This window comes from Tamandua tetradactyla, chromosome 18, assembly GCF_023851605.1.
Source record: "Tamandua tetradactyla isolate mTamTet1 chromosome 18, mTamTet1.pri, whole genome shotgun sequence".
In the NCBI taxonomy this organism is placed as follows: Eukaryota; Metazoa; Chordata; class Mammalia; order Pilosa; family Myrmecophagidae; genus Tamandua; species Tamandua tetradactyla.
Window position 1 is genome coordinate 56730909 of NC_135344.1, and position 16983 is coordinate 56747891.

At 35.1% G+C, this 16983-nt stretch overlaps 1 protein-coding gene across 1 annotated transcript in view; it reads right to left on the reverse strand.

Annotated features, from left to right (window-relative positions):
* Positions 1–2669: 2669 nt before the first annotated feature.
* The window catches only part of TAF4B (TATA-box binding protein associated factor 4b), a 171259-nt gene continuing 156945 nt past the window's right edge, over positions 2670–16983 (reverse strand). The window contains exon 15 of the mRNA XM_077135737.1: positions 2670–5315. Within this exon, the coding sequence (XP_076991852.1) occupies positions 5151–5315 (165 nt within the window). The 3' untranslated portion in view covers positions 2670–5150. The remainder of the gene's footprint in view (positions 5316–16983) is intronic.

The following is a 16983-nucleotide window of genomic DNA, read 5'->3' on the forward strand; positions in this document are numbered from 1 at the left end:
CAGGCTACGAAGCTGACAACTTCAATGGATGGTCTGGATGAACTCCACAGGAGAGGCTCACCAGCCAAAGCAGGAATGGGACCTGTCTCCTCTAAGTCCTTCTTAAAAGGCTTCCCGTGTTTAGATTTAGCATCACTAATTATAGAAGACACTCCCCTTTGGCTGATTACAAATGGAATCAGCTGTGGATGCAGCTGACGTGATCATGACCTAATCCTATGAAATATCCTCATTGCAACAGACAGGCCAGTACTTTCCCAATCAGATAAACAGGTACCACAACTTGGCCAAGTTGACACGTGTCCCTAAGCATGACAACCCCCCTCAGCCTTTCTGTTGGCATGGTTGTGACAGCAGTGGGACGTAGGTGTTGGAGGCAGGGATGAAGCAGCACATGGGCTTTGGGTGGTCTGGGGGTCGTTATTGCCTCTTCACACTGTTCCTCTATTCATTAATTCTTAATGAAGAGGAATATAAATCTCACAGAAAAAGGTTGGCATGATCCTGAATTCAGGTTGGTTTCCAGGATCCTGGTGGGCATGGTAGGAAGGTTCTGTCAGTGACACTTCAGAATTACAACTGGAATACTCGATTCTTCTCTCAAATCACTGTTCCCTCCTCCCTTCTGGCCTGGAACATAATATAATCAAGAATAATGGTATTATGAAAATGGCCAGGGACAAACCATTTGCTGCCATTGGCAAATAAAGGGGGAATATACAACTATGTGTTCAGATGTATACAGAATATATTTGGAAAGAGGTAAACATACATAAGTGGTAAAAAGTGGTTGAATCTAGAGAGGGGAACATGGAACCTGAGAAGTAAGAGAATTATTTTGGGCACACTCTTTTATGTTTGAATATTCACCATGTACATTATAATGTTTTCAATTAGAAATTTGAGTAATGGTATGGTTTCTTTACTGCTTTGAACCCTACAAAGAAGTTATTAGGCAAATCTACGGACATAAAAATACTCTATTTGAAGGCTGCATTATAGCACTATACCTTTCTGCTAGCCTGCTATCCTCAATCCCCGATGTAATACATAAGAATTTTGTAGATTCACTGCTAAGGACAACACACTGAAATCCTGGATTACTATATTTAAATATGACACTAAAGTTCATGCATGCAATCACTGACTTTCATCAATACAGCATCGGAGGTGGTAGAAAGTAGAATTATGCCATCCATCATGTAACAAACAATCATTACAAACACATACAGTATTTACTACCTGTGATATACTGTCCTAAGTGTTTTACATATGACAACTCATTACATTGTCACAAACACCTCAGGGAAAGGCACTATTATTTATAGATGAGGAAACAAAGGTACAGAGAAGTTAAACAATTTGTCCAAGGTCACATAACTAGTAAGAGGCAGGACTGAGAAGGGAAGTCTTGCTCTACAGTGTATGCTCTTACATATAGGCTATACTGTCTCATTCATGCCTACAAATTAAGACAACCGAGAAAGATGTCAACCTTGCATATTTTAAAAAGGAGTTGCCAGTAATATTGCTCTTGCTATGGCTTACCAACAAATTCAAAATCTTAAAATGAGTTCCTTGGGAATATTTTCTTCCCATAAATATTCAGTGTGGTAAGGTGTGAATAAATTCTAACCACATTACCATTACATATCTGTTTCTCTTACCTAACTTTCAGGGATGATGGTGAATACTTTTGTTGTCTTGTTTCCATGTCACTCAATGTTTCCCAAAAGAAAGATGTGACAAATATACGAGGACCAATTTCCAACTAGTGAAACAGCTTCAGCGAAAAAGCAAACGCACAAATGCAATACAAGTAAAACACATATGAAAATACTAATTGAGGCATTTACTTTAAATTAATTAAAAAAAGGACTTTTTAAAAAGAACTGTTGTTAGATGTAAATCATGCCCACATGTTTTAAAAAAACAGCTGTGTCAGTTCAGAGATGAATATCAAAGTGGTTGAAATTATAGTAATACTAAAATCAACAAAACTAAAAATGGCCATCAGGTCATGTACAAACACGTAACACAATATACTTTTATCACCTACAGAATCATGGAGTCTTGTTGAGGTAAAATTTTTATAAACATTTCGTAGGTTCATTGAATAACTTGGACTTTATCTCAAGTTCAACCTAATTAGCCTGAGATCTTGGTTCCATGTTTTTCTAATGAATATGCCTAATACTTCTTATGTTCTTTGCTGCAACCATGACTTAACTAGTACAAATAGTATCAATTCTACACAAAGTTTTGCTGAAATTCTAACAAAGCAAAATTTACCTCAAATGCAGGTTTTAAGAAATGCAGGTGTCAAAATTTTTAACTTTTGCTTCTTTTTAAAAGAAGACAATTCTCTTAAAAAGGTACAGAAAGTGGGGATACAAGTCCTCTAGATCAGTGGTAGAATTCTCGCCTGCCATGTGGAAGACCTGGGTTCTATTCCTGGCCAATGTACTTCCTCCCCGCCAAACAAAAAAAATTCAAACGGTGGTGGTACAATAACAGGATACTCACATGGAAAAAGAATGAAATGTGACCTCATCACCCAGCATACAAAAAAAGAGAAAGATGTACTGAAGGAGAAATTTAAAAGGCCAGCCATATTAAAAATAAATGGAAAAAAAAAAGAGGATGAAATCAGTGAATTTATGATATATAAGACATACCTCAAAATAAGAAAAAAATAAAAGAAGTAAATAAATGGAGAATTTTTGTTACTTGCCCTTTCTTTTTTTTCTGTTTATCACCCAAGATAAATTCTGAAGGCAAAGGGTCACAAATGCCAATGCTTAAAAAGATCAGACAAAGGAAGGTAAACTTATGCCTCCATGTCTTAAGTAGACAGTCACTGTTTGACTCAGGTGGATCATTGACACTGGAGCAACAACAAAAGGGCATACCTAGTAATTTCAGAGCTTCTAAGTTTTCAAAGGACGTGGAAATACAGATTTGGGGGAATTAAACTTTGCCAATACTGAGTGAGTGAGTCAAGGAGAATGCAATTGCAGGCCATTTTGTAAATTGAGCATTTATATAAGACATATGTAACAATACAAAATTTTAAAATGCATATTAAAAATAAATTTTGAAAAAAAAATACCTGTAAGAAAGAAATGGTATGACTTCTTTACCATTTCCTAAGAAAGCAGTAAGAAAATCCTAGTGGGCCAAGAAAAGATTTTGTAATGAATATACTTACCTTTCATTGTGAATCACATAGTAAATGAATTTAGAGCTATTTCCAAGAAAGTGACTTCTTCAATCTTAGATGTGAACTTAGATCTCAAGTGAGGTTCGGAACCCAAATGCCCACACTCCAAAGTAACAGAGACAAGAAAGATACACAGCCCAGTAGATAGATACAAGTACTCCAAGGGCTGAAGTTACTAGTGGTACTGGGATGTAAAGTGAATGACTGAGGAAAGTTAAGAAGTTACTCTTATAATAAAATAATTATTTTAATATTGTATCTGAAATAATTTTAAACATCTGATCAATAAGATATTACACAAATATGGGAGTCTGCGGCACTTTACAAGAAAATAAAGCTAAGCATTTAAATATACAAAAACAACTTTGAGTACAGATCCTTCCTCAAAGTACTCTTAACATATAATTTATAGCCTTTTACCCAACAACTTGCTGAAACAAAAACATGGCCAATTTAAAACTTACCATAGTACAAGATATGGCCATAACAGTCCCAATGGGAAGAACAGGATGAAGAGTAAAATATTTGAGGGTTTTCTTCCTGAATTCTTTTTCTAAGAAGTATAGCTTTTTCCCCTCTGTAAACCTTCTTGGAGGATTTAATCATTCTTTACTTATGTGTTTCTAACTACAGCTATTGTTTTTTACTAGCCACATTCCACACAGGTGGAATTAAAAGCAAACAAAAAAGAGGGATTGCTTTGCAAAATATCAGCTTCCTCCTTAGATAAATACATATAACATGCTTATCATAGTATATTACAGCTAAGATCCCCAAAAGTGAGATGCAATATTGCCTTTTAAGTATAGAATCCAAAATGGAGTCCTATTGTCAAAAATTTTTAACCACCAATTAGGATTTTTAAAATGCACCGAGACGTTTAAAACATAGGGTAACTAAGATTTTACAAGAGAAGAACAATAAAAGCTCTAACTTACAAAAACTATCCTTCTTGGGATTTAAAACAATATACAACAAAAAATAACCTCTTCCTTTTGAAATCATGTAATTTGGAAATGTTTGATACATTTTCCTTTTTGGTTGAGTTTGGTTGATTTTTTCACCTCAACAAAACACATACCAGTCGCTTTGGAGTTTCAATTCTACCCCAGCCCCCCCTGCCCCCATTGGGAATATGCAATACCTTTCCTGTTTTATGATTCAATTTTCATTTTAACTTTATGAGTTTGAACTCAAATGTCCCACCGGTCCTTCCGATATTTTCCGCAAGATATTTCAGCAGCTTCAATTTTAAGGTTTCCCTGGCAAGGATGCCCTCTCACTTGGTATCAGAAGCAGTACACCATTATATGAACCAGAAATAGTAACCTCAGGCACAAACCATCACCATTTGTCTCTGTTTTGACAAAACTGGGATTCAACCAACCAAAGTCATGGCAGGCCCTGCTCATTGCTTCCCACCTTCAGCTACAGAAGGTGGCTATCATACTTAGCTAAGGAACTTCTGATGCTAACCGAGAAAATCTAACTTTGGGGCAGGGTCAATATTGGATTAAATAAATTCTTCTTGGTAAGTAGTGATCTTTCCTTTCTTTCCCCTGCATCACAATACAGGTTGTATTAGGGAAAGATGTTTCATTTGTGAAAACAGTTTGGCAAATAAAGCAGTTATAGACAGTACCTTAACTTACTGTAATTAAATGCACAGGCAGGCAGACCTTCTACACATCATACACTTCTGTGTAAACTGTACCTCATAACCGATTTTTAGAAGACAAAGCTGAATTATGTCATTAAGAACCCTATGGGAAAGACAGCTAAGACAATAAAAGTTTATAATTGTAAACAATGGTCTTCCATTATTAGTGATTATTTTTCAAAAACTGAAATTTCAGGACAGCGCAATGATGCTCTTTGTGTCTTCTTTGGCAGTAAACAGCAAGGGTGTGAACAGATAGTGGGGTGATCACTTCAGAAGGGCAAGATAAAGAGCTCGAGAATACTTCATCTCCCTTTCCTGTTCCATACAGAATATCAAGTCCCTGAGGCAGACTCTGGTGATTCTTGGACGAAGCAATTGTTTGGTGGCTGTCAGATTGGATGTTCCAGAAACAAGGCTGTCCTTGAAGCCCTAAACAAAATAAGGAAAGAAACAGTTTAAAATAAGGAATCTTTTATAAAGCAAAAATCTATCAATTTTAGTATTTAAGAGTCCACTGTCCTCTGGTCTCTGGATTAGGTGCTGGAAATGATATAATGATGAAGACTCAACCCTGTCCTCTAGCAAGCCATTCGCTTGGAGTAGGAAAATTGCCACCATACCTAGTTCATAATCGTATTCATTCATTCTGTCTCACCTAGACCATGGCAATAGCAACTTAACTAATTTCTCCACTTACAGGCTCTACCCTACTGTGTAGGGTAGGATTGCTTTCTTTAAGTCTTATGCGAAACTTTTGGGAGTGATGAATGCTCATTATTTTGATTGTGGTGATGATTCCATAGGCATATACATAGGTAAAAGCCTACCAAATCTACAATGGTTTCATAGTAGTTGAGAACGTATGTGTTGAGAACTACATTAAGCACTTCTCACATATTATCTCTTTTTTTACACATCCTTGCAACTAAGCTACATGGGTGCTGTCCCTATTTATCAAATGAAAAAACTAAGCTCAGAAAGGTAAAGCAACCTATTCTTGGTCACACAGCAAAGCTGAACTGGAATTAAATTTCTAATTTGATATAAAGTGAGTATCCTTAATAAGTAGTACTATATTATCTATCAAGTAAGTTATAAACTTATCACCCTGGCTTCACTCAGGCATTATTTCCAATTATCCCTTTCTAAAGCATCTTAATCTCAGCCATACTGTTCCTCTACCAAGAGGGGAAGTTCTGCAAAGAAACCATTCTAGGACAATATATTCATCCTTTAAGACCCATTTCAAATGCTATCTTATTTTTCACCAGCTCCAGCTCGACCACCACCAGTCTCACTTCCACCACCACAGAATTTTCACTGTAGCAATTACTTTACATTGTATTATAATAATCTGAATATGACTCCCATGATCACTACCATATCTCCATTAACTCATGTTTTTTATATTATATACTGTATGGCCCCTGAATTTCAGGGTTTGTGTCACTGTTGCTGCTAAAATATAAATGAATGAATACAACTGGAAAGAAAAAAAAGAATCAGAACAAATTTTAGAGCTCCAAAGTGACTGATGAAATGAAAAAACTCATTAGCTTCAACAGTAGATTCCAACAGAGAACGGATCAATCAAGTTAAAGACAAGACAAACGAAATTATCCAGTGTAATGAGCAGATAGAAAAAATAATGAAGAAAAATTCTGATCACAGAATTTCGGCATTGACTTCTTGACTTCAATGTATCGTCACACTGTTGTGCCTTGTCCTGCGCCCTACATCCTGCTCCACATCCATCCTGCAAATACAAAGCTTTAGACTACTAAAGGAAATCAACTTCCAAAGCAAACCAAATCAAGATATTTACATGCCATAAAGACAGCAGAAATCACTAAGAATATCACGATGTAGACAGATACAGGCCAGCATAATAATAAAACTAAAACACCAGAGGAGACATTGGAACAACTAATCAAATATGTTTATATAACTCTACTAAATAAAATAAATGGGGTGACTAATGACATAAGGGAGATCAAGAAGACACTAGAAGAGCATAAAGAGGAATTTGAAAGAATAAATAGAAAAACAGCAGGTATTACAGAGATTAAAGATGCTGCAGACCAAATACAAAATATACTCGAGACACACGACAACAGATTTGAAGAGGCAGAAGAGAGGACAACTGATTTCAAACACTCAAAAGAGCATATGGCAAAAAAAGATGGAAAAATTTGAATTGGATTTCAGAGAAATGATGGACAAAACACAGCACACGAATATAAGAACCACTGGTGCCCCTGAATGAGAAGAGAAAAGGGCTAGGAAGATTAGTTGAGGATATAATGGGGGAAAATTTTCCAACCTTTATAAAGGACATAAAGATGCAAATCAAAGAAGCCCAAAAACTCCAAATAGAATAAATCCAAATAGGCTTCCCCAAGACACATATTAATCAGTCTGTCAAATGTTGAAGAGAAGCAGAAAATCTTGAATATGGCAAAAGAAGAACAATCTACTACATACAAGGGAAATCACATAAAACTGAATTCGGACTACTCAACTGACACTATGGAGGCAAGAAGGCAGTGGTAGGAGATATTTAAGATCCTGAAAGATGAAGACTTTCAGCCAAGAATTCTGTACCCAACCAAACTGTCCTTCAAAACTGTGGGAGAGATTCAAATTTTCACAGGCAAACAAATCATGAAAGAACTTGTCAACAAGAGACCAGCCCTGTAAGAAATATTAAAGGGAGTTGTCAGTTGAAAAAAAGAGATTGAAGAGTACCAGGAAGTGTAACTTAAAGGATAAAAAGAGAAAGAAAGAAAAGAATATATAGATCTGACAAAATTTAAAGTTTAAGATTGTGGAATCAAGAAATGCCTTTTCAGTGATAACTGTGAATGTTAATGGACTATACTTACCAATTAAAAGACAGATTGGCAGAAAGGATTAAGGAATATAATCCAGCTGTATGCTGCTTACAAGAGACTCATCTTAGACACAGGATACAAGTAGATTGAAAGCGAAAGGATGGAAAAAGATGTTCCACGCAAGCTGAAACCAAAAGAAAGCAGGAGTACCTATACTAATATCAGATAAAATAGACTTTAAATGTAAAGACATCATAAGAGACAAAGAAGGACACTACATATTAATAAAAGGGACAATTAGCCAAGAAGAAATAACAACAATAAATATTTATGCTCCCAATCAAGGAGCTCCAAAGTACACGAAACAGACACTGGCAAAACTGAAGGGAGAGATAGATGTTTCAACAATAATAATAGGAGACTTCAATACACCATCTCCTCTATAGATAGAGCAACCAGGCAGGAAGATCAACAAGGAAATAGAGAAGTTAAATAACTTGACAAATGAATTAGACCTAACAGATATATATAAGTCATTGCACCCCAAAGCACAAGGTCATACATTCTTCTCTAGTACTCATGGAACATTCTCCAGGGTAGATTATATGCTGGGGCACAAAACAGGTCTTTATAAATATAAAATTATTGAAATTATTCAAAGCACTTTCTCTGATCACAATGGGATGAAACTGGATCTCAATAACCACCAAAGAACGAGAACATTCACAAATATATAGAAATTAAATAACACACTCTTAAACAACCAGTGGGTCAAAGAAGAAATTGCTAGAGAAATCAGTAGCTATCTGGAGATGAATGAAAATGAAAATACAACTTATCACAACTTATGGGATGTGGCAAAGGCTATGCTGAGAGGGAAATCTACTGCCCTAAATACCTATATGAAAAAAGGAGAAAGAGCAAAAACAGAGAACTTAACTGCACATCTGGAAGAATTAGAGAACAAATAACAAAGTAATCACAAAGCAAATAGATGAAGAGAAATAATAACAATTAAAGCAGAAATAAATGAATTGGAGAATTAAAAAAAAACAGTAGAAAGAATCAATAAAACCAAAAGTTGGTTCTTTGAGAAAATCAATACAATTGATGGGCCCATGGCTAGGCTGACAAAGAAAAAGAGAGCACTGAAATAAAATCAGAAATGAGAGGGGAGTTGTTACAATGGACCCTGAAGAAATAAAAAAAATACATCATAAGAGGAGGTTATGAACAACTAACTATAAGCCAACAAACTAGACAACTTAGATGAAATGGACAAATTCCTAGAAACACATGAAAAACATACACTGATTAAAGAAGAAACAGAAGATATCAACAAACCAATCACAAGTAAAGAGATTCAATCAGTCATCAAAAATCTTCCTACAAAGAAAGGCTCAGGGCCATATGGCTTCACAGGGGAATTTTATCAAACATTCCAAAAAGAACTAACACCAATCCTACTCAAATTCTTCCAAAAATTGAGGAAGACGGTACACTACCTAACTCATTTTATGAAGCTAACATCACTCTGCCATGAAAACTGGATAAAGATGCTATAAGAAAGGAAAACTCCAGGCTGATTTCCCTCTAATGAATATAGATGCAAAAACCTCAATACAATAATTACAAATAGAATCCAATAACACATAAAAGAATTATACACCACAACCAAGTGGGGTTTATACCAATCACACTGGAGTAGTTCAAAACAAGAAAATAAATCAATGTAATATAACATATTAACAAATTGAAAGGGAAAAATCATACGATTATCTTTACCTCAACTGCAAAAGCATTCGAAAAAATTCAGCATCCTTTTCTGATAAAAACACTTCAAAAGGTAGGAATTGTAAGAGACTTCCTCTATATGATGAAGGGCATATATGAAAAAAACACAGCCAGCATCATTCTTAACAGTTAGAGTCTGAAAGCATTCTCCCTAAAATAGGGAATGAGACAAGGATGCCCACTGTTACCACTATTATTCAACATTGTGCTAGAAGCTCCAGCTATAGCAATCAGGCAGGAAAAAGAAATAAAAGCCATCCAAATCAGAAAGGAAGAAGTAAAATTCTCATCATTTGTGGATGACATCATCCTATACTTGGAAAATATCGAGAAATCTATGAAAAACTACTTGAGCTAAAAAAGAAAATTCAGCAAAGTGGAGGGATACTAGATTAATGTGCAAAAATGAGTAAAGTTTCTATACACAAGTAATGTCCTAACTGAGGAAACAAGGAAAAAATTCCATTCAAAATAGCAACTAAGAGAATCAAGTATGTAGGAACAAACTTAAGCAGGGATATAAAGAACTTGTACACAGAAAACTACAAAACACTGCCAAAATAAATCAATGAAGATCTAAATAGGTGAAAAAACATACCATGCTCATCAACAGGAAGGTTAAATGTAGTTAAGATGTCAATTCTACCCAAATTGATCTACAGATTCAGTGTAATACCACCAAAAATTCTAACAACCCACTTTGAGGATTGGAAAAACTAGTTATCAACTGATCTACACATTCAACGTAATACCAATAAAAATTACCATAACCTACTTTGAAGACTTGGAAAAGCTGGTTATCAAATTTATTTGTAAGGGAAATATCCACCTCTCACCCTCACTCCCCCTAAAAAAGAAATGGGAAGACTAACATGTCCTGATTTTTTTTTTAGTAGTTTGGCATTTTTACTTGTTTGTATTCCCAATGAATATATTTATACATCCCTTTACTTTTTTTTTCTTTTGTATGCTATATGCAGGATCACAGTTCATTCTTTTTCTGTGTGAGTATCCCATTATTGCAGCACCATTCGTTGAATCTGTGTTTCTTTGTTTGCTTGTTTGTTTTGGAAAAGTATAAGGGCCGGGAATTGAACCCAGGTCTCCCGTATGGCAGACAAGAATTCTACCACTGAACTACCCTTGCACCCCCTGATTTTAAAGCTTATTATAAAGCTATAGTGCCATGGTATTGGCACAAAGATAGACATTGATCAAAGGAATCAAATTGAGAGTGTGGAAATAGATTACCAAATCGATGGTCAATTGATCTTCAACAAGACCCCCAAATACACTGAACTGGGAAAGAGCAGTCTTTTCAATAAATGGGTCTGGGATAATTGGATATTAATAGCCAAAAGAATGAAAGAGGACACTTACCTTACACTCTATACAAAAATTTACTCAACATGGATCAAAGACCTAAATATAAGAGCCAGTACCATAAAACTCCTAGAAGAAATACAGAGAAACATCTTCAAGATTGAGTAATAGGAGGCAGCCTCTTAATCTTTACACCCAAAGCACAAGCAATGAAACATAAAATAGATAAACAGGAACTCCTCAAAATCAAATGCTTCTGTGGCTCGAAAGACTTCATCAAAAAGGTGAAGAAGCAGCCAACTCAATGAGAGAAAATATTTGGAAATCACGTATCAGATAAGGGTTTGATATCTAGAATACATTTTAAAAAAATCATGCAACTCAAACTAAAGAATAAACAACCCAATCACAAAATGGGGAAAAGACATGAATAGACAATTTTTTCAAAGAGCAAATACAGATGGCTGAAAAGCACATGAAGAAATGTTCGTCTTCATTAGCTATAAGTTAAATGCAATCAAGACTTCAATAAGATATCATCTCATACTATAAGAATGGCTGCTATTAAACAAACAGGAAACTCAAATGTTATATAGGATAAAGAGAAACTGGAACACTTATTCACAGAGGATGGGAATGCATAATGGTACAACCACTGTGGAAGACAGTTTTGTGAATCCTAAGAAAACTGAATATCAAATTGCCCTATGACCCAGCAATACCATACTCAATAAATATCCAGAAGAATTGAAAGCAGTGATCACAGAGATCTGCATACTGATGTTCACAGCAGCATTATCCACAATTGCCAAAATACAGAAACAATCCAAGTACCCATCAACAAATGAGCAGATAAACAAAATGTATATTGTCACATGGTTAGAGGCTACCCTCTTGGACGCTGCATTGTAGAGCATACCATAAAGCAAATTTAACTTAAAAAAAAAAAAAAAGCATAGACAAAGTCCCTTGAGGGACTAGAGAAAAAAATTTGGATTTATTAAACTTTCCTGCCTGGGAAACCCTTGATATTCTCTCAAACACTAGGGACTCCCAAGTTAATAGGCCAAGTCCCTGATTTTGAAGTTCTTATGCAACTTTTTCTGTAGCAGAGAAGCTAAGTTTACCTAAAATTGTGCCTTAGAGTTACTTCCAGAGAACCTCTTTTGTTGATCAGATATGGCCTCTCTCATCCTAAGCTCAACTGTGCAAGTAAAATCATTACTGGCCCCTCTATGTGGGACATGACATCCAGGGATCAGCCTGGCCCTGTCATCGTACAATCACAAAAGCCTTCCTGATCAAAAGGGGAAACAGAAATGTAAAAAAATAAGGTATCAGTGGCTGAGAGAGAGTTCAGATAGAGTCAAAACGATATTCTCGAGGTACTCTTATGCAAGCCTCACCTAGATACTGCTAATTGCTATGGTTTGCCAAATCCCAACCAACATCATTCCAGTTAAACCTGAAGAACACCCAGAGTTCTATGTGAGATCGTACAAAGTTGCATGCACAAAGTCTACTTTTCAGAAACCTGAAGCCTTCTGATGGTTTCTAAGCCAGGTAAGTCATGAAACCCAGAGATGTCAGTCTTTCTAAGATCAACCAGTTCTATCCCGCTATTCCCATATTGTTTGACACCCTTTCTCAACATGAAAAACTTAGAATGGGCATAATCCAAATATCCCTAAACATTGGGAGAAGGATCAAAGGAGAAGGAGGAGTTGTAAGGGAGAAATAGGATTCAACAAAACAGTATGACTACTGAATCACTATGTTGATATTTCTTTTTAGTCTCCAGTGTCTTAGAGCAGCTAGGAGGAAAAACCTGAAATTGTTTAACTGTAACTCATACCAAACTTTGAAATCTGTTCTATAGCTAGTTGGTAAAATGTACTTCCAAATTTATTGCTTTGTGTGTGTATGTGTGTATATTCTATTTCACAATTAAATATATATATATATATTTTTTTTTCATAAGATTTTTTGCAGAATGGACCCACCAACTCAACTTTCTTTTTGGAAGAAAGTTAATAGTGCTTGTCACTGGAAATGAGTGGCAATTTTGTTGTACACAGGAATTATCTATTCAAAACTACCATTTATTCAACTAGAGGTACATCCCTTAGCTATAAACTAGATATACTGCACTAAAGCTGAATCTATATATGTTCACAAATGTTTCCTACCAAGCAAGGGTTTGTCTAAAATCAATTCAGTATTTTATATGAATTTTTAAGTTAAATGGCTAGAAGGATACACTATGTCTCAGTAATTCCATTTAAATATCCAGAAATATGCCATATGTCCATCAAAGACATGTACCAGAATGTTATGGCACTATTACTCATAATAGTCCTAAACGACAAACAATACAAATGCCCATCAAGAGCAGGATAAATTGTGGTATACTAATGCAATGGAATACGATACAATAATAACAAACTGCAAACATGAGTGAATACCACAAACATAATGTTAAATGAAAGCATCCATGCACAAAGAAGCACATATTGTATGATTCTATTTCTATAAAGTTCAAAAACAGATAAAGCTAATGAAATTAAGATAGTGATTCCCTTGGGGGAGAAGAATATAGAAGGGGACAGGTTTTCTGGGGTGTTGGTCATATTATTTTTCTTGATCTGAGTACTGTCTGCATGGGTATGTTCATGCTGTGAAAATGTAGCAAGCCTGTTTCTGTTGTACTTTTCTGCATTTATGTTATGTTTGAACAAAAAAAATCTCTACAAAATAAATCCTGTCTGGGTAGGAAATTAAAAGAAGGGGAGATATTGGGAAAAAAGAAGAAAGAAAGTAAGGCAAAATTGTTAAACAGGAAAAATAAAGAGACCTAATCATCAAGTAAGGGACAAAAGGGTCACAGTTCATGCTTGTCATGTGACAAGCCTGAAGGATCCAGGGAAAAAAGCCATACTACAGCTGCCAGCATAAGGTTGAAAACGAGGTCATTCTAACAGGATGCAGCAAAAAGCCCAAGGCAATGTTATAAATGAAACAAACCCCAAGGGACATTCAGTAACCCAACAGAAATATCTTTTATAATTCACAACTTTACGAAGGTGATAGCAGTCTCTTCCCCAAATAGTGACTGACTTTCTGATGTCAATCTTTCTTGAAGCTGGGTATAAATATATAGCATTTTTATTCTTATACTTATGATTAGGGCAAGTCCATAATTCTGACTCATTAATTTCACAATGACCTGTCAATTAACCATGGTAATGAAGATAGAAAATACATGGATTATTTATATCCAGAAAAGCACAAACCTGCCTTTTCAGCATCAGTTTAATTTTTCTCTGTCTCCCCAAGTCCTTTCCCTGAACTTGAGTAGGACTGGCTTCTGGTCTTACTACATGGTCAGTGCCAATAACACTGATGTAATTGAGAGCTCAGAATTAGTAAGAAGAAAAAAAGGCCCTTGGGACAATGTATTTTCTATTTCTGAGATGGTTTTTCCACTGGCTTTTCTATGTGAGGATATTCCTTAACCTGTATTATTCACCTAGATGAAAAGATGATAACATTAAACAGAAGATGAAATTCAATAAAGATGAAAAATAATTCACTTACCAAAGCATAAAGAGATTTTCAAGAAAGCCTAATCAAACTGAAATACTAATATGCTCTAAAACTGCCAGATCAATTAAGTTAACCTATTTTAACTTGTTAAATTATATCACTAAACAAAGTTTCTTATTTTTATAATGAAAATCTTGATAAACTCATCTGCAGTAATAAGAAAAAACAAGTATCATCAGTTAGTTACAAATTCAGAGAAATAACACCATGTTAAGAATTACGCTATTTAAAAATAACCAGCCTTCTGAATTTTTATCCCCTCAACTTGAGAGTATTGTGAAGCAAAACCTTTAAAATCTCCTCTACCTCTTTTTCCACATTTTCTTGTAAATTAGATTTCTGCTATATAAGTCAGAAGTAGAAACAACAACATTATGAACCAGTGGCTCCATGAGTTCTGCTGAAGCTCTCAGTGAGTTCATATAGGCCCCTATTTCTAAAAGTCATCATCCAAAGTGACTTAGTTTCATGCTAGTCCATGCTCTAATTCAATTCAAAAGTTAACTGGATTGCCGGGCACCTGTAATGGGCAAGGAAATATGCTAGGCAGCATAAGATATATAAGAGAATTGAGCAATAGTGAACAATGGTTATCTCATCTATAAACAAACTCAGGCAAATTAATGCACTCGTCTGTACTTCAATTTCCTAATATGCGGAGTGGGAAATAGTAATAGTGATTTATCTCACAGGTTGCTATGAGGATCAAATGATAGCAATTGACCTATATTATATACTTCATCAACGATGGTCCTTATTATCATAATTAATTCATCAGTCAGTTGGGAGGTACTAAAGATTTTTAAAGAGGAAACTGTAATCCTAACTCCTATCCCCTAATCAAAACTAATTAAACTTTTTTGCCCATGTCCTATTCCATCAAGTTCTTACTAAATGACTGGCTGATAAAGAAATAATTTGTGTTGATATACTTACTTTGTCCCTTCTTGTGAAATTTTTGAATTTTAATAGAGCCTTCACTGTCTAAAGCTAAAAGGAAAATTAAATGGGTATTCAGATAGGTACAGGCAGATGAAGGATATATCCCAGGACAGGAAGTTTTTCTTAGTTCCCTCAAATCAAACAGTGGAGGAGTTGGTTGCTGCTTTACAGAACCAACTAAGCTCATTAGTAACGTTTCCAAAAGCTAACGTAAATTCGAATCATAAAAGTAAGGAAAATACAAATGTGTCTCTGAATTTTAATAGTTAACCAAATGAAAAACTGGGATATTTTAAATAAAGAGAAGAACTGAGGGACAAAGATTTACTATATTTCTGACTCTGAGACCATATTTTGTACTAAGTCTTAACCCTGTAAGATAGTTCATAAGGGATGACACAAGTTTTTTTAATTTTAAGGGGAAACAGGACTTGACATAGGGAACAAGAGGTGAATGAAGATCTGGTTCCAGAATAAAAATCAAACCTTTTCTAAGTCTTGGGAGCAAAAATAAATAAGAGTCCTGGATGCTTTACTCAGTATAACAAAAATACTGAATATCTATATTCAAAAGATCTGAGCGTCTGGGCCCGAAGGGGAGCACAGAGCAGGAAAATATTGAACTTCAAGACTGACTGCCCTCTGCTGGTCAAGACACAGATTTTTTTTTTAATTGTGAAAAATAACATGAATATGATATTTATAAGCAATAAATTAGAATGGATTTCAGAGTTTGGTATGGGTTACAGTTCCACAGTTTTAGGTTTTTCCTTCTGGCTGCTTCAAGGCACTGGGGACTAAAAAAATCAATATAATGATTCAAGAGTCATACTCATTTGTTAAATCCTACCTTCTCTTTTATAACTCCTTCTCCTTTGATATTTTATTTTCTTGATATATATTATATATTCACACACATTATATATTTACATTGATATATAATATATATTCAAATTGATATATATATATTATATTCACATACATATCATCCAAAGTGTACAATCAGTGGTTCACAATATCATCATATATCTGTGCATTTACCATAAAATTGACTTTTTCTTCTTTTTTTTGAAAAATAACATATACACAAAAAAGCAATAAATTTTAAAACACATCAGAAGAATTCTACAGAAAATCTGTAGAACAGATTTCAGAGTTTGGTACTAGGTTCCAATTCCACAATTTTAGGTTTTTATTTCTAGCTGCTCTAAGATACAGGAGACTAAAAGATATCAATATACTGATTCAGTAATCATACTTACTTGTTGAACCCTACCTTCTCTGCATACTCCACCATCACCTCTGATTTTTCTCCCACTCTTTAGCAGTATTTGGGCTATGCCCATTCTAACTTTTTCATCTTGGAAGGAGCTGTTGATAATATGGGGTAGAGGGATAGATCCAACTAGTTGATGTTCTGGAGAGGCTGGCCCCTCTGCATTTCAGGACTTATCTGGTCTGGGGACCCATTGGAGGTTCCAGGTTTCTGGAAAGTTACCCTAGTGCATGGAACCTTCATAGAATCTTATATAACACCCTAGGTATTCTTTAGGATTGGCAGGAATGGTTTTGGTTGGGGTTTGGCAAGTTATGATAGG